Below are 24,178 nucleotides of genomic sequence, written 5' to 3'. Positions count from 1 at the left end.
CACTTTCCGACCCCCGACCCCCCACCCCGGAAGTTAAAGAATATATACATTACCTATTACGGTCGTCACGGTCCTCTTCTCTGGTGTCGGGTGATGTCAGAGCTGGGGGCGGTCCGGGTCTTCTTCCTTCTCGGCGTCTTCATTGAGAGTGAATGGGAGAGAAAAGGCTGCTGGTGCACATGCGCACCAGCAGCCTTTTCATTGGCTGGAGCGCATCACATGGCTTCCAGCTTGCTCAGCCCTGATTGGCTGAGCTTGCTGGAAGCCATGTGATGTGCTCCAGCCAATGAAAAGGCTGCCGGTGCGCAAGCGCGCTGGCAGCCTTTTCTCTCTCATGGACCCGGAAGAAGGAGACATCGCTGGACGGCGGACGCAGGTGACGGTGAGGCGGACGGCGGGCGAATGGAGTGGCGATCGTCACCGGAGGGATGGTGAGTATGGTGTCTGTGTGTGTCTGTGTTTTTTTTTTTTTGGGGGGTCCCGCCGGAGTTGTCCTTTAAATTCCACCTCGTGGGCACGTCGTCCATGGCTAGACAAGAAAAAATAAAACAGCTGGCTGTTTGGCAGGGGCGCGATCGGCGGGCCCCCGGCAACCAGACCCGCTCCTGTAGCAGTTGGGGTAACATTCCCTGCATCACGTGACTCCCCACTCCTACCCCCACCACCCTTTCGATTTTCAATTTGAATGTAGCAGTTGGGGTAACATTCCCTGCATAATGTGACTCACCACCTCTCCTCCGACCGCTTTTTGAAATTGACTTTGATCCTTGAGGATCTTGATCTTGAGCCCACCCAAAAATTAGAGTGAGTCCAGGGGCTGGGATATGTAGTGGACATAAACCCGGGTGCTGACAACTAACTGGCTAGGCCTGCTCTTACTCACCACTCACCATCAAGAGTACACTTGATGCCTCTCGACTGAGGGTGGTGAGGCCCCGGCCACAGCTAGACAAGAAAAAATAAGATAAAACAGCTGGCCGGTTGGCGGGGGCACGATCTGCGGGCCCCCGGCAACCAGTCCCGCTCCTCCGCAGACGTAGTGTGATGTCAGAGCATGGCAGTGAGGATACAGAGAACCATTAGAAGTGATACAGAAGCAATACAGTGTAGTGCCCACTAGTTTAGGGGGGGGCTGGACGGTTTATTCTAGTATTGGCGTGAACTATACACACTCTGACACCCCCTTCCAATCAGCAGTAAAGTTCTATGCATGATGTACTACAAATCCCAGCAATACATTGTAGTACACACTAGTTTAGGTGGTGCTATCTGGTATGAGCAACAACTGTACACACTTTGTCACCCCAATACAATGAGCAGTGAAGTAAGTTCTATGCAGGATGCACTACAACTCCCAGCTATACAGTGCAGTACACACTAGTTAAGGGGGTGGCTTGATGGTGCTATCTGGTATGGGCAACAACTGTACACACTTTTTGTCACCCCAATACAATGAGCAGTGAAGTAAGTTCTATACACTACAACTCCCAGCTTAACAGTGCAATACACACTAGTTTAGGTGGTGCTATCTGGTATGGGCAACAACTGTACACACTTTGTCACCCCAATACAATGAACAGTGAAGTAAGTTCTATGCGGGATGCACTACAACTCCCAGCTATACAGTGCAATACACACTAGTTTATGTGATGCTATCTGGTATGGGCAACAACTGTACACACTTTGTCACCCCAATACAATGAACAGTGAAGTAAGTTCTATGCAGGATGCACTACAACTCCCAGCTATACAGTGCAGTACACACTAGTTTAGGTAGTGCTATCTGGTATGGGCAACAACTGTACACACACTTTGTCACCCCAATACAATATGAGCAGTGAAGTAAGTTCTATGTGAGATGCACTACAACTCCCAGCTATACAGTGCAGTACACCAGGACCACCAGCCCCCAAATCAAAAAGAAGTACACTGAGCACTTCTTAGGGGTGTTTATGCAACACCTAATGTCCCCTTTCTGCCAGCAGCCGGTCACCACAGTGTGCTGCTTAAATCGCTGTAGCAGCACTGCAAGTCCCAGCCAGAAGTCTGTAGTAATAGTATTAATAAAAGCTTTTAAGCCCTGAAAAGGACTGTTTGTTTGTATTGCTAGTATATACCCTGCCTACTGGAACGCTAAATCCTACACTGACACTCTCCCTGACCAGCAGCAGCTCTGTCCCTGATCTCTCACAGCATGCGTCTGAAGCGAGCACTGCCGGCTGCGCGTTTTATATGGCCAGGTCATCTGATCTGGCCAACCAATCACTGCTATCGTCATGTATGGGTCCCACGTGATCGCAGGATGTACCAAAGAGTCTCCTACATGTTTATTAGCTGCGAAATAGCGCCCAAACTTACAGGAAACGGATGATGAGATTTCCTCGAGTATCGCGAGATGCTCGTCCGACTAACAAGTACCATCGAGTACCCTAATACTCGATCAAGTACCAAGCTCGGACGAGCATGCTCGCTCATCTCTAATGATGACTTATGTTTGTGACTTAGCAAGTTTAACACGAAAAGTATTTCAAGGAATGGAAATAACACATCATGATCTTTAAAATTTGCAAGTTTAAATTTGATTCACCACACAAAATTTACCATCACTTTATTGTAAAGTGTCTAGGACATGCATAGTGTTATAATCTGTAAGTAATATCAGTTCTAATTATAATGAATTAACACCAATGAAAAAGTCAGTGGAGAGTGAACAAGGGAATTTACATAGAGAAAGGGTTTCGTGCTTTCATGTTTTATGATATATTTTAGTGGACACCAACAACAATCTACCAGTAATAGAGGAATATGGATGGGAATACACATAATCTCATAGCACTATTAGTAGTAGTATAACTATTTCTGAAATTTGAGGTACCTGTATCTCAAATGTTTTAATCAGGAAAAGAGTATAGAACTGAGCTCAGAGTAAATACTGAATGTAGCTGGCCCCCCTCTTAACAGCTGGGATTAGAAATAATCGCCGTCATTGACCCCAGATGCCATAGTCAATATAGATGCTGGTCCCCTCCTGCCTCTGATCATTGTCCCCCCTTACTCGGCACAGGGTTGGAGTGCTGTTTGAAAAAATAAAACTTAAAGAGGTACTCCGGCAAAAATATTCATTTTTTTTAAATGAACTGGTGACAGAAAGTTACATAGATTTGTCATTTACTTCTATTTAAAAAATCTTCCAGTACTTATAAGCTGCTGTATGCCCTGCAAGAAGTGGTATATTCTTTCCAGTCTGACACAGTCCTATCCGCTGCGACCTCTGTTTCTAAAAGGAACTGTCTAGAGTAATAGCAAATCCTTAGCATACGTGGACACTACAAAATCCCGACGGAAAACACGTTGCGGATTCCGCAACTCGCACCTGTGCGTGGACTCTGGCAGCCGCGCACATTTCCGCCCCGGCCATACACTGCATTCTATGCACGGGCGGATTCCGCTGTCCGTCCAAAGAATGAACCTATGACTCTAAACGATTATCGGCTGTGGATTTGTGGTTTACTTAAGGTTAGAAATCAGACAGTTGTTATTAATGGTGTATATTCTGTGCAGAAACTGGTTACATGTGGTGTGCCACAAGGGTCTGTTCTGGGTACTATTAATTTTAATTGTTTGTAAGAGACATAGAAGGAATCCTCTATCCAAGTATTGGTAGTTCTGTGTTAGCAAAGACTTCAGAAGAGAAGGATTTAGGGGTAGTGATTTCATAAAATGAGTCACCAGTTCAAACGGGCGAGAGGGAAAGTAAATCAAATGCTGAGCTGTATAGCTGGAGGTATAACCAGTAGGAAGAGGAAGATTGTGATCCCGCTGTATAGAGCTCTAGTGAGACCACATCTGGAATACTGTGTCCAGTTCCAGAGACCTCACCTAAAAAAAGGATATTAATAAAATATAACAGGTCCAAAGGCAGGCTACAAAAATGGTGTATGGTCTGAAGCAGAACTTTTCAGGAAAGACTTAAAGGGGTATTCCACTCAAACATAATTTTTGATATGTTGCTGTCCATGTTGAGACTAACAATTCCTTCCATACTTGTTTTTATCTATTCAGTCTCCTTCCCCCAGTTCTCAGCTGCTGCTTTCTGCTAAATACACAAAAATCTGTGTGTAAGCTTTTCTCTCTGTCTTCCCGTCCTCCCCTCTCCCTTCTGAGACAGCTGATGTAAACAAGTCCCTGGCAGGCTGTATCTACATCATTATAGCTTCTTTGTAATGCTGGGAGGGTTATTCTGAGGTCAAGCTGCTCTGAGGTCAACACAGACATTGGTAGCAGCAGAGAAGGTGCATGTATAAAAAGTAAAGAAGTATACATTTCATTTAATGAAGTTAATATAACTTTATTGTATAACTTTAATAAATTCATGTATTAACAAAAAAAAAAAAAAGAAGTAAACACTTGAGTTTCTGGAGTACCCTGATTTACACCAGAGAATTGTCCTTGATTGACTGCAAAATATCCACCTGTTTGTAGTTCTACCATATACAGTACAAAAAAAAAGTTACCAACCTAATGCATTAACCTCTCATTTTTCAGATTTCACAATGTTCAGGGATCATGTAAGAATTGTGCTTTTATTTTGCTGCCTGACCTTGTCTTACGGTCAAATGAAACCTCAGCAAACATTAACTTCATTTTTTAAACACACAGGTGAGTTACCATTGTATTCTTTTTTTTTATCTACACAAAGCAAAGAATTTGATGATCAATCTCCAGCTGTATCATTTGTGCAGCCTAGGAAACTGACATCACAGATGTTTATATATCTGTGCTGTCAGTTTTGAAGATCACAAGCAGCAGATTATACTTACATTTGTGCTGCTTGTGATCTGGCACATCTCCTCCACACCGGCCGTCAGTTGTATCTTCAGGCCCCGCCTCCTCCGGCTGTCAATAATGCTGACGGAGGTGGGGCCTGAAGATACAGGCGGTGTCCAAACTAGAGGACTGGAGGAGACATGCCAGTTCAGAAGCAGCAGGGAAGTAAGTATACACTGGTGCTTTGATCTTTAAACTAACAGCACATATATATACATATTATATATATATATACATATCTGTTATGCCCGTTTTCTTTTATTGTTATCAGGCACACATAACCCTGTTTACACAGTAAGATGTGTGCCCAGGAATGATAAATTTGAAAACTTGCTGTAAAGACCCGATCAGCAAAGGATGAGGCTGTTTTTCCCGGCCTCGACTAATCGGTGTCATATTTACGTGGCTGACTATTGGCCGCAGGAGCGTTTTTAGAAACTCTCTTGGCCGTTAATTGGCCCGTGTAAAAGGCCCTTAAGCAATATGCTATCATTGTTATCATAGTGTTGTCTTAATAGAGCCCTTAGACTCCACACCCCTGTATAGCCAGCATCAAACCAATTGTGGCTTTTCTGGAGAGAGACGCTAACATAGAACCACGCAGTGCTTACATTACATACCAGGTTTTTATGATGCATATATCATTTTAACACACAATTATTCATTTCTTCCAGGTAACTGTGGCATTAATGTGTATTTTACCATTGATACATCTAAAAGTGTGGCTCTGAAATATCCATCCAGAAATATTGTAAATGAAATAAAGGATTTTATCAGGATCTTCACTGCAAATTCCCAAGCAGTAAAAAAGACTGGCAGCCATATACAGTGGCGATATGGAGCCCTTCAATTCTCCAATATTGTGAAACCAATCATCAACTTTACAGATGAAGTATCCACTTTCAACATGGAAACTAACCAACTCAAGTATATTGGTGGAGATTCATTTGTGGATTGTGCTTTAAAGGCGACAACGGAAGCTATATTAAAAGATCCTGAAGCCAGCAGGGGTAATAAATTTGCCATTGTACTATCAGATGGCCAAAGCCTTGGAATTTCATGTGGTGGAGTATTTGAGGCCTCTGAAGCAATGAAGACTGTTGGGATAAAAATATTTGTGGTAGCCACAAACCAGAACACAGTAGAGAGTGATCTTCTCACAATTGCCAGCTACCCTGCAGAAATATACCGGAACAGTTATCTAGTTAATATAAGCCGAGACAGAAACAGAACTATTAGTAGAATGATAGATATAATGGTAAGGATGGTAATATAGTAATACTTCAGTCCAATTTTATTTAAAGCTAAAACATATGCCTGCTCAACCAATCACTGGCTGCAGTGGTTACCTGCCATATATGTAATGCTCCAACATAAATAAAAAACACAAGACACTTACTTATTGCGAGAATGGAGCAGGACCCTCCCTATTCTGGCTCCAATGTCTTCAGCTAGTTTAATAGTATGATACCATTGCGCCTGCTGGAGAGATCCTGTCCCGGCTGCTTTGGGCTGCAGGCACTAGGTGCCCATGGCCTATGACAATGAATAGAGCAGCAGGATACTGATAGGTCCTCTGTCCCTTATGCTCACCCTGCATAACAGTGGCAGGGCATCACTAGAAGCTGTGCGGCTGCTGAAATGCTGAAGGAATGCTGTAGAGGAACGCAGGCCGGGCAGAAACAGGCCATACTTTGCCTGGGTCTGTTGTACAGTGTGCTGCATGTGTGCAGAATGTGTGTCTGGAGGGCATGTACTGTAAGGGACGATTATTGTGCAAAAAATCGTTATATATTGTTCAAATTTAAATCATAATTGTCCTGTGTAATTGCAGGCAACGATCGAAAACTCGCTTGTGTGTTGTTGATCGTTGATTTAGATCTGGCCCTAAAATCATCGTTAATCGTTCACTAATCATTCGCTGTAATTCCACATTTGTTCACTAACCGTTTAATGTAATTGCAAAACGTTAATTCTAGTGTGTGACTACAGTGTATGCAGAATGTGTGTGTCTGGAGTGCATGTACTGTACGTGTGTAGTGTGTGGCTACAGTGTATGCAGAATGTGTGTGTCTGGAGTGCACGTACTGTAAGTGTGTAGTGTGTGACTACAGTGTATGCAGAATGTGTGTGTCTGGAGTGCATGTATTGTAAGTGTGTAGTGTGTGGCTACAGTGTATGCAGAATGTGTGTGTCTGGAGTGCATGTACTGTAAGTGTGTAGTGTGTGACTACAGTGTATGCAGAATGTGTGTGTCTGTAGTGCATGTATTGTAAGTGTGTAGTGTGTGGCTACAGTGTATGCAGAATGTGTGTGTCTGGAGTGCATGTACTGTAAGTGTGTAGTGTGTGACTACAGTGTATGCAGAATGTGTGTGTCTGGAGTGCATGTACTGTATGTGTGTAGTGTGTGGCTACAGTGTATGCAGAATGTGTGTGTCTGGAGTGCATGTACTGTAAGTGTGTAGTGTGTGGCTACAGTGTATGCAGAATGTGTGTGTCTGGAGTGCATGTACTGTAAGTGTGTAGTGTGTGACTACAGTGTATGCAGAATGTGTATCTGGAGTACATGTACTGTAAGTGTGTAGTGTGTGGCTACAGTGTATGCAGAATGTGTGTGTCTGGAGTGCGTGTACTGTAAGTGTGTAGTGTGTGACTACAGTGTATGCAGAATGTGTGTGTCTGGAGTGCATGTACTGTAAGTGTGTAGTGTGTGACTACAGTGTATGCAGAATGTGTGTGTCTGGAGTGCATGTACTGTAAGTGTGTAGTGTGTGACTACAGTGTATGCAGAATGTGTGTGTCTGGAGTGCATGTACTGTAAGTGTGTAGTGTGTGACTACAGTGTATGCAGAATGTTTGTGTCTGGAGTGCATGTACTGTAAGTGTATAGTGTGTGGCTACAGTGTATGCAGAATGTGTGTGTCTGGAGTGCATGTACTGTAAGTGTGTAGTGTGTGACTACAGTGTATGCAGAATGTGTGTGTCTGTAGTGCATGTATTGTAAGTGTGTAGTGTGTGGCTACAGTGTATGCAGAATGTGTGTGTCTGGAGTGCATGTACTGTAAGTGTGTAGTGTGTGACTACAGTGTATGCAGAATGTGTGTGTCTGGAGTGCATGTACTGTAAGTGTGTAGTGTGTGGCTACAGTGTATGCAGAATGTGTATCTGGAGTACATGTACTGTAAGTGTGTAGTGTGTGGCTACAGTGTATGCTGAATGTGTGTGTCTGGAGTGCATGTACTGTAAGTGTATAGTGTGTGACTACAGTGTATGCAGAATTTGTGTGTCTGGAGTGCATGTACTGTAAGTGTGTAGTGTGAGACTACAGTGTATGCAGAATGTGTGTGTCTGGAGTGCATTTAGTGTGTGACTACAGTGTATGCAGAATTTGTATGTCTGGAGTGCATGTACTGTAAGTGTGTAGTGTGAGACTACAGTGTATGCAGAATATGTGTGTCTGGAGTGCATGTACTGTAAGTGTGTAGTGTGAGACTACAGTGTATGCAGAATATGTGTGTCTCGAGTGCATGTACTGTAAGTGTGTAGTGTGTGGCTACAGTGTATGCAGAATGTGTGTGTCTGGAGTGCATGTACTGTAAGTGTGTAGTGTGTGGCTACAGTGTATGCAGAATGTGTGTGTCTGGAGTGCATGTACTGTAAGTGTGTAGTGTGAGACTACAGTGTATGCAGAATATGTGTGTCTGGAGTGCATGTACTGTAAGTGTGTAGTGTGTGGCTACAGTGTATGCAGAATGTGTGTGTCTGGAGTGCATGTATAGGTGATCCAGATTTTTATTTTATGGGCAGTACAAGTATTGCTAAAACAGACAGACCAAGAGTCGTGATAGATACTCTTTATTCTTTTGACATGTCCTAGAGAAAAGTCAAAAGTTGGTTGAAGATCAGATCGGTTAAAGTTCTCTGCTGAGCACTTCACACACCTGACCCTCTGAGGGGTTTTATATTAGGCCCTGCCTACTTTTCCCCAGCAGGATTCACTAAGAGGCGCCTGGCGTATGAAATCTTCACCTGCTTCCAAGCAGGTGTAGATTTGGATGATGATTTATGCTTGTGAGCAATGAGGATGATGATGATAAATGAGGCTCGGGAGGAGGCCACACCTCCTCCCTGCCTCGTCACGCCACCCCCAAGCTCCCGCAGCCCGCCCATGATGCAAGTGGGGCATACAGGAGGCGTTCTCCCTGGCGTATGCCTCGGGCCTATCTTTCCTAAATCTCCTCCTCTGACTTTCCTATCTCAAGGACATGTTATCTGTTAGCAAATCCTAACATATACATTGTCAGTGGTGCAAGGTTACAAGTTATTTTTAAATTAAGCTTTATCATGTTAAGAGAAAAGCATTGACAAGTATCTTTTTATCCCTGCAGGTAAAAGAAGCTGAATCTGAGGTAAACATTGTGAATTCAAAGTTGTGTCATATAATTGGGACATTAAGAAAAACTAAACAAAAAAAGTTGTTTAGGTTGTACAAAATGACAATTTCATGATGCAAGTGTCTTTTAAGCATTTTGTCACTTAATACTCTATTGATCTGTTTATATGTGGACAATGCCATGTCATATGAAGTTCTGATATTACTCTTAATAGGCTGAACTGCTCCTAAATATTATATCTGTTATTACAGTGTGGGGGATCTTTATGTTTAGCAACAAATGGAGATCCTGGCTCAAAAGGATTGAAAGGCTTAAAGGTATGTTCAGCAATTCAACTCCTTAAAATGAGGGCCAATTTTTGGTCTTTGGGACATAGCAAACTTGTTTCATGACTGATTTCCAAAAACACAACTTTTTATCTTATAGACAATGTAGTTGTTTTAGGGGTTGCTTAAGAGAACCCCCCTAGTGATATCCAATTGCCCTCCCCACCCCCCTTAGTATTCAAGAATTGAAATGTCAATTATTCTATAAACATCTTTTTTCATTCAGGGAGCAAAGGGAGGCGTTGGATTACCTGGTGACCCGGGACCACCAGGATTACAGGTACAGATTACACTACAGCTTTACAATTGGTTTATAATTCCGTGTGTGGCAAGGGTTGGCTTTCCATATTGTCCTCATTGCATTTTTCCATTTTAACGTTTATATAGACTGCTACATAAATGACTCATTGTCATTGAGTGTTGTCATTTAGTGTATAAAAAAAGAAGTTAAAATCCTCCCCATGCAAATGCTAAGTACAAATGATCTTTAAAGCGTAACTATAATTTCAGTAGCCAAAAAATGAAATTCCTTAAATAAAAAGCCCACGTGTTACCCTTTAAAAATAGCCCTAAACTGTGTTGATAGCTTGTACACTGGCTGAGATATCCCCAGTTGTTTGGCTCAGAAGAATAAATGAATTTTCTTCTGGCTGAGAGAAAGTGGGCGTGGCCTATCCCTCTTCTCCCTGGCTGCGTCCCTCCATTCACTGACCAGCATCTTAGCAGATGTATCACACATCACAATGTAAGATTAGATACAGAGCCCCAGCAGAGTGGGATTAGATACAGTCATCTGCTCTCATTACACTGTAGGATAATGTCAGCCATGGAGGTGGGGGCACCTGCTGCAGACATCTGATAGTGAATGTTATATGTATTATGGAAGGACTACAGCTGTGTTGTGCTGGGTCTTGTAGTCCTTCCCTCAGTGACTCACCCACTCTCCCTCATGTAGTACATTAGAGTCATGGTGGCATGTCCCTCCTTGTTGAAGCACTAAGTACTTGTCCCTCCATCCATCTCCTCCCCTGCGCTGCTCCTCACACACAACACCCTCAGCTCTGCTAAGTCACCTCTGTGAGGAGAGGGGGGAGAGCGTGCTGCTAGGAGGGGGGGGAGGAGGTTTTGTTTATGTTTTTCTCTGTGTCAGGGCTGTTATCTGATCCTCCTGTCACAGTCCGTACTCTAGGTACGGGTCTGCAGGGAGGGGGCGTGTCCAGCAGGAATGCAGAAATAAGTCAGAGGCTAACACAGCTTAATGGGGACTTTATGCTTCATGTATTTAAAAAATTGTTTATTTTAGGTTATTAACGTATATTGCAAAAATTCTTATCATGACCTAAGCTAACTAAAACTGAATGGTCAAAATATTTTATAGTTACGCTTTAAATTAGATCAGTTTAGCCCTCATTCCTATTCCTTACAGTATGTTAATTTGTCAGCTGCTGTATGCAATTTATATTTCCAAGATCTTGGTTGCCCCTACTTTACTATCTGGTTTTAAAGGAAAAGTCCAGCGATATTTAAAAATGTCTTGCAGATGTGGCAGAGAAAAGCTTAAAGGGAACCAATCAGCCCAATTTGGGCTGATATGGTTCCCTGGAGCACTGTATAAAGCTCCTGCAGCAGCCATGGCACATACCGGTCGCGGCTGCAGCAGGAGCTTTATACCAGGAAAATATGACTTGTATTCCCCAGGTTTGTGACAGACACGGGCGGGGTAGTAGTCATCTGGACAGCTCCCCGCCCGTGACGAGTCACAGCGCTCTGCCTGTCAGCACACTCCGCTGGATAATTGACAGGCAGAGAGGCCAGTAACGGACCTCTCTGCCTGTCAATCATTACCGCAGAGCACACTGACAGGCAGAGAGTGGTGACTAGACACGAGTGGGGAGCCGCCCAGATGACTACTACCCCGCCCGTGTCTGTCACAAGCCGGGGGAATAAATAGCCCCCCCCCCCCCCCCCCCGAGTAGTGATGACATCAGAACTTGAGGGAAAATAAGTTCTGGCTTGAAACCTGGAGCCTGTGGTGTGGCACATTGGGGGCACGGGGGAAGGTAAGTATTACTGTCGCCTGTCAATTTTTTTATTTTTATTTGCCAGACTTTAATTTAATAAATTGTATCATCAAAACCAAAAATGAGATAAGAATGAATCATATTGTTACTATTTACAGAAGATTTTAGCAGCCACACTGTATCTAGCTATATTAAATTAGATAAATCAAGTATGTTCTTGACTGAGTTACCAGCTAGTATATAATAGTATAAATGAGGACTTATCTAAGGGAACATTACTTCTAAAAATTGACAATAAAAATAATCTAAGGATCCATTTTCATTGTCAGTACACAGAAGTTTCATAAACTGCAAGAAAAAACAAAGGGCGACAGCGCTCCATGGCGAGGATCAGAAGGGCAAGGTGAAAAAGGGATAGGGGTGCACGGCAACCCTCACCTGATGTGGTTGTGCAAAGGGAGGCACAACACTCTGCAGCGTATATATCAAGGACCGCAGCCACTCCCGATATCCAACAGGAAACAATGATGCAAACAACCTCCAACTCCAGACTACACGGATTATGGGGCGCAGGTCCAACTTGAGATCGAGGCACAGTGAGTAATAAAAATATATTTTATTGTGGAGACTCAACGCGTTTCGGAACCGCACCGGTTCCTTTCTCAAGAGTCCTGACTCTTGAGAAAGGAACCGGTGCGGTTCCGAAACGCGTTGAGTCTCCACAATAAAATATATTTTTATTACTCACTGTGCCTCGATCTCAAGTTGGACCTGCGCCCCATAATCCGTGTAGTCTGGAGTTGGAGGTTGTTTGCATCATAAACTGCAAGAGTCCTACAAAGAAAATACATTGTGTCCTGGTCTGTGCCATTTTTTGGCTGAAAACAGATATGGGGTGGGGTTTAGGAGTGGGGTGGGGTCTAATAATATTTGTGTTCTACACCAGATAGGGGAGAGGAAGGAGTGCTGCAGCCAGACAGAATGTCCTGCAACATTAAAACACAAGACGGGACATTAACTGTCAAAGTCAGATTTCATATAAATTGGTAAAACCTTAAACATATCTGTAAATAATTCTTGTTTTGATATAATATGGCATGTTTCTTTCGTGCTTGAAATCCCATAAAAATATATTTTGCAGGGTGATCTGGGTATTGAAGGTCCAATAGGATTTCCGGGTCCAAAGGTACATTTGCATCTTCAGTTTTATATAATTATAAATTGATTGAATATTCTCTTTCTTAGATTATTTTGATGCTGACCAGTCTTTCTTAAAGCATAACTGTGGTCCCTCATGTTTCAATGGCCTCTCTTTACAATATATATATTTTTTATTTACAATGGTATTTAGTGGGCCATTGTAACTGGGAATCACACTTTAATTACAATGCAACAGGCAGTACATGCAGTAAAGGCCTGACTGGAAGCCACAGTGAATAAACATTTGCATTACACTGGTAAAACACCAGGTAAGTGCAGACCTTGATTGACTGTCTATTGGCGCCTCTCTGCAATACAGTATTGCATGTGCTGTCATACTCTCTACATGTACCCAAGTGTTCTCTACCTGTGCTACATGTACTTTACTGCTCTCTATATCTACACTATATGGCCAAGAGCATGTTGACAGCCTTTTAATCTTAGTGAAAGGGGCGACTGACGCAACAGCCACAAAACATCCAGTCAAGGATTTTTGGTTTATACGATTGCGCACACATCTGTTTACACAGAGAGATTTGTCAGCAGCCGATAATGAAGATTTTACCAGCTGCACAAAAGATAAAATCTGTTTACATGGGCCAATTATCAGGTGAAAGAGAGCTGATAGGAACACTCTTTACCAATAATTGGCCCAGATAAAAGGCAATAAAGGGCTATTCTAGAGAGCTTTACTACAATTACAGAGTAAATTACAATATCCATTACTTTGTAACTGTATGTCATTATCCATTATGCATTATGCATGTTCCGCCACACTGCTAATGCACTTACCCCTAGAAGATCACCTCGAGAACAGTCCTCTTTGTCTCTGTCTCCATCTTCTTGTGTAGGGCGTGCTGCAAAGACTACAAGGAAATGTAGTCTGACAGCAGCCCACATAGAGAGGAACGGCCAGAAACAAGAGAATGTGACTAGAGGGGGGAGTACGTTGAAAAGCACATTAAGAGCATAAGGGAGGAATGGAGGTGAGTATCTGGCACTTTGTAAAAAAATTTTTAATGGCTGGCCAAAATACCCCTTTATGGTGTGTTCACACCTACAGGATCTGCAGCTGATTTTCTGCAGCAGATTTCATTTAAATAACTGAACACAGCATCAAATCTGCTGCAGATCTGCTGCAGATCCTGTAGGTGTGAACGCACCCTTAAGATGTTTTCTACAGAGACAGAAGAATAAAGAAAATACATTTATTTAGCCTGACATGCCAGAATTCTAACATGTTAGTGGTACAGTTTTCCATTCAAAAATAGCAGTAGTGTCTTGCATTATGGATCTAAAATAAAGCTTACATTTTAAGGCGGATGATCTTTATGGCCGTATTGTTCTGATGCGGGCGCATCATCGTGCGCCCGCATCAAAACTCCCCATAGGACACAATGAAGCAAGCGGCTGGAGCTTCATTGTGTGAACTGACAGGGTTTCCTACAGCCGCAATTCACTGAATTGCGGCCGCAGAAAACTGACATGTCAGTTCTTTGCGGCCCGGCATGGGATCCAGGCCGGAGCGTATACGATGTGTATACGCTCTGGACGGGATCCCATAAATGAATAGGCAATGTTCCACACTGCATAAAGTACGGCTGTTGCTGCCGATGGCAACAACAGCCATACTTTTACGTAGTGTGAACATAGCCTAAATGGGACGTGTCAAATGGGACGTGTCAAAAGTTTTGATCAGTCACTAAATACACTCAGACCCTGACTGATCGCCAGAGTAATCAGGAAGAAGTGTGCGCTCAGTGCATAGGTCTCCTGCCTCTATGTCACATGACCAAGACAGGCTCCCAATGTATGTCTATGGGACCGTCTGAATTGTTCACACAGAAAGTGAGGAGGAGCAGGGCTCATGCATAATAACTTGATAGTTTTAAGCTATGTTAACACAATGTATAAACAACAGTCCCACTTATTACCATATCTGCTGCGGGAACATCATTTTATTTTAATTAGAATGCGGGCACATTTGGGCATGCCTTCGCTCCAACGGCCGTTTTGTGTGGCCATAAGGGAACAACTGCCATTGTTCAATACAGTGTGTGAACAACAGCCATTGTTCTCATAGAGTACAATGAAGTGCATTATTTTAAGGCAAGAATGGCCATTGTTTTAATCCCTAACAACTAGGGATGGTCCGAAACTGCCGAGGTTCAGGTTCGTATGAATCCGAACGCTCGGCATCAGATTCCCGCTCGCTGTCTGCCCGCTCCGTGCAGAGGGTAGATACAGCAGGAGGGCCGCCTGGAAAACTGGGATACAGCCTATGGCTATGGCTGTATCCCAGTTTTCCAGGCGGTCCTCCCGCTGTATCCACCCTCTCCACAGAGCAGGCAGACAGCGGGAATCATTGCCAAAAGTTCGGGTTCGTACAAACCCGAACTCGGTTCGGACCATCCCTACTAACAACGGAGAGGACTGCACTTAGCTCTGTGTCACGCGATGAGTTGGGCTCCTAATGTAAGTCTATGGAGCCTGACTCTTCACTGACACAGAGCTGCAGCACAGTCCTCTGCCCACTTGTTCTCACAATTGGCACAGGTCTGAACCCTCAGACCTGGACTGATCAGAAATTTTTTATAATGACAGCCAGGTACACTTGAAGTTTTGGGGCCATTTTGGCACACATCTTTGGCATTTTATGTAACATTATATATTGGTGGGGGGGGGGTCAATCCTTTATCTGTACAGGGCTCTGAAATTCTTGATGCCAGCTCTGAGAATGTATATTGCTCCTATTGATACAGTCGTTTTATTTGTTTTGTTTTTTTTATATGTATAAAGGGCTATTCTGGACAGAAAGGAGAACAGGTAAGTTCTTATTTATGAAAATTATTTTAATACTTACTTTGCTTTAAATACCTTACTAATAATTGATGTACCTTATAGGGAGACTATGGAGAGCCAGGGTTGAAGGTATGCTATTTTTTAATTACATAATTTTCAAAACAAAAAGTATTAATTTAAATGACATGAATCATTTTGTTTCCTTCTCTTCCAAACAGGGGGATTCTGGAAAGCCTGCATACAATGGCGCAGCAGGGGAAAAGGTAGGGTGAACTAGTCTACAGAAATACACTAAAACCTGGAATTTATGCAACTACAAATTATAGAACCTGACGAAATTAAGTTTTTGGCTATATATTGTAAACAACTAGGGTAGTACAATTATACAACTGCGGTGTTAAATGCATGCTTTAGTTACAAAAATAAACAAGCAAAATATATCTGAATGGTGCAAATGGTACGTAAAATTTTGCTTACAGGAGGTAGCTGACGATACCAGCAACAGTCTTTCTATGCTAGGCCACCCTGTTCAAGGTGATTACTTGATTTTTGTGGTAAACTGTATGTAGAATGTAGGACCATATTTATACTAGTGCTCTTCTCTTGTATGTGTTTGTAATGCTCTTATAATTATGAACAGGTTACATTTTTTTATATATCAAGTAAAAATTATAGGGGGAATCAATATACGTCTTGCCATGTATTTCTGTGCCAAAAAGTTGTATATTTTTGTGCAATCAACCTGGTCTGTCTTTCAAGCTATATCTTTATAGCTGGTCTTACTGGCAAGTACTACTTGTTATGTGCAACTTTTACATTTTTGCTAAGTTTTTTTTGTGCATATCTACACAAGCTCAGAGCATCCTTAAAGTTTTCCATAAAAACGTACAAGCAGAACTGTAAAAATACACAAATTCATCAAGCTGCATGCAACTTCTGATGAATAGGAGTACATGTACTTGCTGGCATAAGAGTATTATATACACTGCAAATAATGAATTCCCTCCTATCTTTTAGCAATCAATGTGGCCACATACATAAAAACTAATACAGTGTATTACTCTAGAGCAGGGGTGGGGAACCTTTTCCATGTCGAGGGCCGGTCGGGCCTTAATAAAATCATTCGAGGGCCGCACTTAATGTTATACCGTGCGCGGCAGTTAGTAGCGGGGGTTTGCAGCACCCGAACAAGGCAAAGTATTGTTCCCCTAATGCCCCTGCTATTGTAGTTAACCCTCTGTGATGCCCCTTGTACCTGATTTGAATCCTTAGTGATGTCCCTGGTAGCCTAGTTAACCCCCCAGCCATGTCCCTGGTGGCCTAGTTAACCCCCCCAGTCATGTCCCTGGTGGCCTAGTTAACTCCTCAGTCATGTCCCTGGTGGCCTAGTTAACTCCTCAGTCATGTCCCTGGTGGCCTAGTTAACTCCTCAGTCATGTCCCTGGTAGCCTAGTTAACTCCTCAGTCATGTCCCTGGTGGCCTAGTTAACCCCCCCAGTCATGTCCCTGGTGGCCTAGTTAACTCCTCAGTCATGTCCCTGGTAGCCTAGTTAACTCCTCAGTCATGTCCCTGGTGGCCTAGTTAACTCCTCAGTCATGTCCCTGGTGGCCTAGTTAACTCCTCAGTCATATCCCTGGTGGCCTAGTTAACTCCTCAGTCATGTCCCTGGTAGCCTAGTTAACTCCTCAGTCATGTCCCTGGTAGCCTAGTTAACTCCTCAGTCATGTCCCTGGTAGCCTAGTTAACTCCTCAGTCATGTCCCTGGTGGCCTAGTTAACTCCTCAGTCATGTCCCTGGTGGCCCAGTTAACCCCCCAGTCATGTCCCTGGTAGCCTAGTTAACTCCTCAGTCATGTCCCTGGTGGCCTAGTTAACCCCTCAGTCATGTCCCTGGTAGCCTAGTTAACTCCTCAGTCATGTCCCTGGTGGCCTAGTTAACCCCCCCAGTCATGTCCCTGGTAGCCTAGTTAACTCCTCAGTCATGTCCCTGGTGGCCTAGTTAACTCCTCAGTCATGTCCCTGGTGGCCTAGTTAACCCCTCAGTCATGTCCCTGGTAGCCTAGTTAACTCCTCAGTCATGTCCCTGGTGGCCTAGTTAACCCCCCCAGTCATGTCCCTGGTGGCCTAGTTAACCCCCCCAGTCATGTCCCTGGTAGCCTAGTTAACTCCTCAGTCATGTCCCTGGTGGCCTAGTTAACTCCTCAGTCATGTCCCTGGTGGCCTAGTTAACTCCTCAGTCATGTCCCTGGTGGCCTAGTTAACTCCTCAGTCATGTCCCTGGTGGCCTAGTTAACCCCCCCAGTCATGTCCCTGGTAGCCTAGTTAACCCCCAGTGTCTGCCCCAAATGAAAAAAATAAACATCCCACTCACCTTTCCTCTGCTCCCACACTGTCCAGGTCCTCTTCTCCCTCCTCTCTTCTGTGCCGGTCTTCTCCTGCAGGCGGCGCGCGATGAAATGACGTCATTGCGCGCGGCCCGCAGGAGTCAGAAGACGTGCGCCGCGCTGGTGAGGCAGGAGCCGGCATACAACACATCTTCCTGTGTCTGTGCCAGCTCCTGCCTCACCAGCGCGGCGCACGTCACAGGAGGGCAGGAGTCAGAAGATGTACACCGCTCTGAGGGGAAGGAGCCGGCACTCACAGCATCCTCCTGGCAGCTGTCACAGACACAGGAGGATGCCGTGTGTGTCGGCTCCTTCTCCTCCAGAGCGGCGCATGTCACAGGGGAGCCGCGGGCCACATCCGGAGGTGTCAGGGGCCGGATGCGGCCCGCGGGCCGGAGGTTCCCCACCCCTGCTCTAGAGCAATGTTTCTCAACTCCAGTCCTCAAGTACCCTCAACAGGTCATGAGTTGAGAATATACAAAGAACAACTGCAGTGATACCTGATTTCCTAAGTATAATTATATAACCTGTGAAAGACTAAAGAAATACTTAAATCATGACTTGTTGGGGGTACTTGAGGACTGGCATTGAGATAAACTGCTCTAGAGAACTCAAAAATATTCCTTGATGCAAACATCTTGTAGCTCTAACATGTCAAGGACCTTTTATATCTCTGATCCCCTATTTATATTAATATAATAGACAATGACAGTCCATAGAATGAACTCAGGGCAGGACTATGAGAAGAGATACTATCTACAATGCATGTATACAGTAACGTAGATTGTAAGCAGGGTCAGTAGAGTGTAAGGGCTCCTTTACACGAGAAGATTATCATGCAAAAAATTGTTATATAGTTCGAATTTAAGTCAGAATCTTTATGTATAAAAGCCACAACGATCTAACTAACGAGAAGTCGTTCATGTGTCATTGATTGCATCTTTTGAGCTGATCATATAATTGTTCATCAATCGTTAATTGTTCCCAAATGTTTTAGTGTATGTACAGGTTATCTGGTCCTTTGCTGGTCCCTTCCCTCCACCTACTTGTACAATGATCTGTAGCTGTAATCACTAAAGTGCTATGTTCACGGGATATTTTTCCTTTCTTTTTATTATTTTTTAAAATGAGTACAAAATAATGTTAGTCATTTTGCGTTTTGACACCTGTCATTACAATGGTGGCTGTTGGTACGTTTGGTGTCTTTAATTGAAAAGTCCATATAATTTAATATTAAAGACTGTGTAAAAAAAAGAACTGTATAGGAACTACTAAAAAATAACATCTGTTGTTTGCAAAGGACGTCCACAAATAATTGTCATGCTCATTATTTTGACATCCGTGCAAACAACGTCCATTCAATACAACGTGTGCATTGGGAGGTCGTCATTTCATTAACTTTAATGCATTCCATTGATGTCAATTAAAATGCGTCAATAACGGACATCATTTTAAAAAGAAAAATATAGCCAAGGAGCAAATATTAATAACTGTATAACAGTGTAGTAGGCTCTCAAGAAGTGGGTGAAATAATACTATAGGTGTAGCTATAATGATTATATGTCAACAAAATTGAATGAAAATATTTAATGCTACAATTCATAAACGGCAATAATCTAAATGCATAGAGAAATAATTAAAAATACCATAAAAAAAAAAAAAAAAAAATGGATAAATACACGTATATATATATCTGATAAAACGTCCACATGGACAATAAAATATCCAATGAATGGTGGAATATATATATATAAAAATAAGAAGAGAGCCAAGTGATGAGCACCGCGCCGGGCCCAGCGCGGTCACCCCACTTAAATAATGGTAGTCCCGAATCACGGTTTTTAACCTAGGCTCGTATTGTTGTTGAGCCGGTGTACTTGTACTTTAGATAAATAATACTCCTTTTAGAATGAGATCATGCAAGGGAGAATTAAAAGACAAGTAAATGGTGGTGGGATATCCACCTCTCACCCTGCTGGTGATATCATCTGCAGTCAAATGCGGTATTGTGATGGTAATCCGTGAACCAGTCTCTGCGGTCAGCTTGGGAGCCGTGCAATCGCGGTCTAGTGCAACATATGCGTTGACTTGAGTTGTTGTGGCGTCCGCGTGGATGGGAGCGCGCGCTCCTTCCGGCTGCTGTTGTATAGGGTGCCAGAGGAATATGGCTCCGGTTCGGGATCTACGTTTGTAAACCTAGGTATAGTTTCTGAAAGGCTCTGTTATCCTGAGTTCCCGGGACGCGTTTCAGGAGATCTGCTCGCTCCTTTCCTCAGCAAAAGGAATCTGGATAACTCTAATGTCCCTTGTATCCTGTCAGCTTTTATATCCATTCTGGACTAATCCACAAAACCTGTGATGGATCCTTCCAGGTAATTCTCCACACCTGTAGATCATTTGCTGCTACATAGTTGTCACTACCTCATATGGAGTTACATAGATCGGCAACTTAGCAACATTTATTGGTCTACATCATTACATCTCTATTCTGTTTTGCATTACTCCCACCGTACAGTTTGAGTGGAAGAATGAAATTAGTTTAAACACAATAATAAGAATAATGAACAATAATGGAAAATGGTAAAAAATGTAACACTACATGGAGAAATATGTAATAGAATGTATATGTGTCTGCAACATATAAGGACAGAGTAAAATACAATACAATAAATGTGTGAAATTATAGTTGAATTCTCTCTGTATTGCCATCTGATCTTACTTAGTATATCTGAACATATGAGTGTTCTACGTATTTCACACTGGGTGTGGCTTCTTTCCTGTGTGAGTTCTTTGTGATCTGATCTTACTTAGTATATCTGAACATATAGGTGTTCTGAACATATGGGTGTTCTACGTGTTTCACACTGGGTGTGGCTTCTTCCCTGTGTGAGTTCTTTGTGATCTGATCTTACTTAGTATATCTGAACATATAGGTGTTCTACGTATTCCACATTGGATGTGGCTTCTTCCCTGTGTGGGTTCTTTGTGAGAGGTTTGCCGATGTGGCTTCTTTCTTATGTTGATTATATTTCAGGTGAGACAAAGTGCTGATGTTTCAGGCGATATGGTCTAGGTACTATGTTCACTAGGGCACCAAGGACTAACCAGTTGTGTTGTTTGGTAGTATCATAGATTTACATATACGTAAAAATATGCCCATGTCCAAAAGACAAATGTATATATACACCAACAGATATGAGGAAATAAACTGGGAAAGAATAAATGGGTCAGGTAACAGATGAATAGAATAAAATGAAATGAATATGAAATATATGAATATAAAAATATATAGAATGTAGAGAAATATAGAGAAATATAGAAGGATGCCGGGAGTCACCAAGGGGCGGTCCAGGCACTGATGAAACAGTCTGGCACTGTACCGTCCATCGGTCACACCCCCACCATCCCTAGCCTGGCAGGTTTAACAGAATCCAACCAAATAATATCCCTTTCACATTTACCACTCACAGGAACCCAAAGATTTCTAGTTCAGCATTGAGGCCATAGGGTGTGATTGTCTGTAGTTCAAAAATGAATCTGGACTCCTGTCTTGACATTTTAGATATAAAATCACCTCCTCTCCACTCGTTCTCCACTTTTTGAATGGCTGCAAAAGTGGTGCCTCTCAGTCTACTCTGATGGACTTCTTTATAGTGGGCTGAGAGTGTATGTTTTTCATATCCCCTTTTTATATTGTATAGATGCTCTGTTATTCTTTTTTTCAGTGTTCTAGAGGTCCTCCCTATATATTGCTTATGGCATGGACATTCAATAACATATATAATATTTTCTGAATTGCATGAGAGTGTGTCTCTGATCTTATGCTCATGTCCATTTGCTGTTGATATTATTGTTTCCGTGCGTCTTGGAAATTGTGTGGCTTTACAGTTATTACACATGCCACACCTAAAAAAAACCATTTATTTCAGGACAGATAGTCGGTTGGGAACTACCAGTTCTTTTTCTTACAGTCGGAGCTATCTGTAGACCAAGGTTGGGTGCCTTAGAGTATACTATGGGGGGTCTCAGGGGTAATATGGGGCCAATCAATCTGTCGTCTTGTAAATGGTGCCAGTGTTTGGTAATGATTTTGCCTATGTGTTTATGGTTAGAGTTGAATGGGAGAACCAGTTTCACCTCCTGATGTGTATCTTCCTTATTTTCTGTATTTGATGGTTCCAGAAAAAAGGAACTCCTGTCTAACTCCCTCGCTTTATTAAGAGCCTTCTCCAGAACTGCTTCTGGATATTTCTTTTCCTTAAATTTTCCTTTTAGTACAGATGCCTCCTGTTCGAATCGGGCATCTGAGGTACAATTCCTCTTGAGCCTCCGGAATTGACCAAAGGGGACATTGAGTAGCCATTGGGGTAAATGACAACTATCAAATAGTATAAATCCATTTCTGGAGGAAGGTTTATGGAAGGTACTACATTGTAGTCTGGATTCATGAGTTGTGATTTGTAAGTCTAAATATTCTATGGAAACCTGGCTGAAATGTGATGTGAAGGTAAGGTTATATAGATTCTGATTGAGTTGGTTAACAAATAGTGAAAGATTATCTACTGTCCCTTTCCAAAAAATTAGTATATCATCGATATACCTTTTCCAGAGCACCAGGTCAGCTCCCAGCTGGGGCAAGATGTGATGTTCCTCCCAGTATGCCATAAACAAATTGGCATAAACAAATTGGCATAACTGGGAGCGAACCTGGTGCCCATAGCAGTACCAGATATCTGTAGAAAAAACTTGCCATCAAAGTAAAAGAAATTATGTGTGAGGATGTATTCTATGGCTATGAGTATAAATTCTATCTGTTCCTTCTTAGTCGAGTTGTCTTTTTCTAAAAAATGTCTGACCGCTGCGATCCCTTGGTCATGTCGTATACAAGTGTATAGGGAACTGACATCCAAGGTGGCTAGGGTCCACTCGGACTCCCATTCATGGTTTTCTATTAGTTTGATGACATCTGTGGTATCTTTGAGGTATGAATTTGTTTTTTTAACATATGGCTGTAGAAATCTGTCAATGTATTGTGACATGTTGGATGTGATAGAACCTATCCCAGATATTATAGGTCTGCCCGGGGGGTTCGTCGTATGTTTATGTATTTTGGGTAAACAATAGAATACAGGTATCCTCTTTTCTGTGCCTAAAATAAAATTATATTCGGTTTCTGTTAAAATGTCCTGATCTAGAGCTGATTTGCAGATGGTTTCTAATTGTTTGGTATATTGTTCAGTGGGGTTATATGTTAATGGTCTGTAGGTGTTGGTGTCTGTAAGTTGACGTATGCATTCCGCCTTGTATGTTTCTGTGTCCATTATAACTGTCCCTCCCCCTTTGTCTGCGGGTCTTATGGTAATATTTAAATCTGATTGGAGATCTTTTAATGCCTGAATTTCTTTATGTGTTAAATTTTTATTGCATTGTTTGAATTGTGATTGACGTAATTCTTTTTCTACGTTGCATTGGAATGTGCTCATTTCTCTACTAATCTCTTGTCTAGGAAAAAATTTAGACCGTAATCTTAATGTCGTATGTTGGTATTGGGTGTCGTTTGTATCGGTTTTGGTTATAGGGTTTTTCATATGATATTTCTTAAGGCATAGTTTCCTTATATATTTTTCTATGCCTATGTATACATTAAATTTATCTAATTTTTGAGTAGGGGCAAATTTGAGACCCCTGTTCAGTAGTGATGTATGTTGTGTGGTGAGTTGTTTTGAACTCAGATTGATGATAGAGGATTCTACTTCAGTTTGCCCAGAATCAGACCAGACTCAGAAAAACAAACTGGGCAAACTGAAGTAGAATCCTCTATCATCAATCTGAGTTCAAAACAACTCACCACACAACATACATCACTACTGAACAGGGGTCTCAAATTTGCCCCTACTCAAAAATTAGATAAATTTAATGTATACATAGGCATAGAAAAATATATAAGGAAACTATGCCTTAAGAAATATCATATGAAAAACCCTATAACCAAAACCGATACAAACGACACCCAATACCAACATACGACATTAAGATTACGGTCTAAATTTTTTCCTAGACAAGAGATTAGTAGAGAAATGAGCACATTCCAATGCAACGTAGAAAAAGAATTACGTCAATCACAATTCAAACAATGCAATAAAAATTTAACACATAAAGAAATTCAGGCATTAAAAGATCTCCAATCAGATTTAAATATTACCATAAGACCCGCAGACAAAG

The 24,178-nt window shown here is 42.4% G+C and overlaps 1 protein-coding gene across 5 annotated transcripts in view; it reads left to right on the top strand.

Moving 5' to 3' along the window:
- LOC138783500 (collagen alpha-2(VI) chain-like) overlaps nt 1-24,178 on the top strand; it is a 108,773-nt gene that overhangs the window by 22,109 nt on the left and 62,486 nt on the right. For all 5 annotated transcript variants that reach the window (XM_069958275.1, XM_069958273.1, XM_069958274.1 and 2 more), the window contains exons 2-10: nt 4,546-4,659; nt 5,502-6,085; nt 9,218-9,238; nt 9,475-9,540; nt 9,776-9,829; nt 12,712-12,756; nt 15,570-15,596; nt 15,675-15,701; nt 15,791-15,835. In XM_069958275.1, coding sequence (XP_069814376.1) covers nt 4,554-4,659; nt 5,502-6,085; nt 9,218-9,238; nt 9,475-9,540; nt 9,776-9,829; nt 12,712-12,756; nt 15,570-15,596; nt 15,675-15,701; nt 15,791-15,835 — 975 coding nt within the window. In that variant the 5' untranslated portion in view covers nt 4,546-4,553. The remainder of the gene's footprint in view (nt 1-4,545; nt 4,660-5,501; nt 6,086-9,217; nt 9,239-9,474; nt 9,541-9,775; nt 9,830-12,711; nt 12,757-15,569; nt 15,597-15,674; nt 15,702-15,790; nt 15,836-24,178) is intronic.

The sequence above is a fragment of the Dendropsophus ebraccatus genome, chromosome 2 (genome assembly GCF_027789765.1).
Source record: "Dendropsophus ebraccatus isolate aDenEbr1 chromosome 2, aDenEbr1.pat, whole genome shotgun sequence".
Taxonomy (NCBI): Eukaryota; Metazoa; Chordata; class Amphibia; order Anura; family Hylidae; genus Dendropsophus; species Dendropsophus ebraccatus.
The sequence above is the reverse complement of the archived record's forward strand: the minus strand, read 5'-3'. Positions and strand labels throughout refer to the sequence as shown.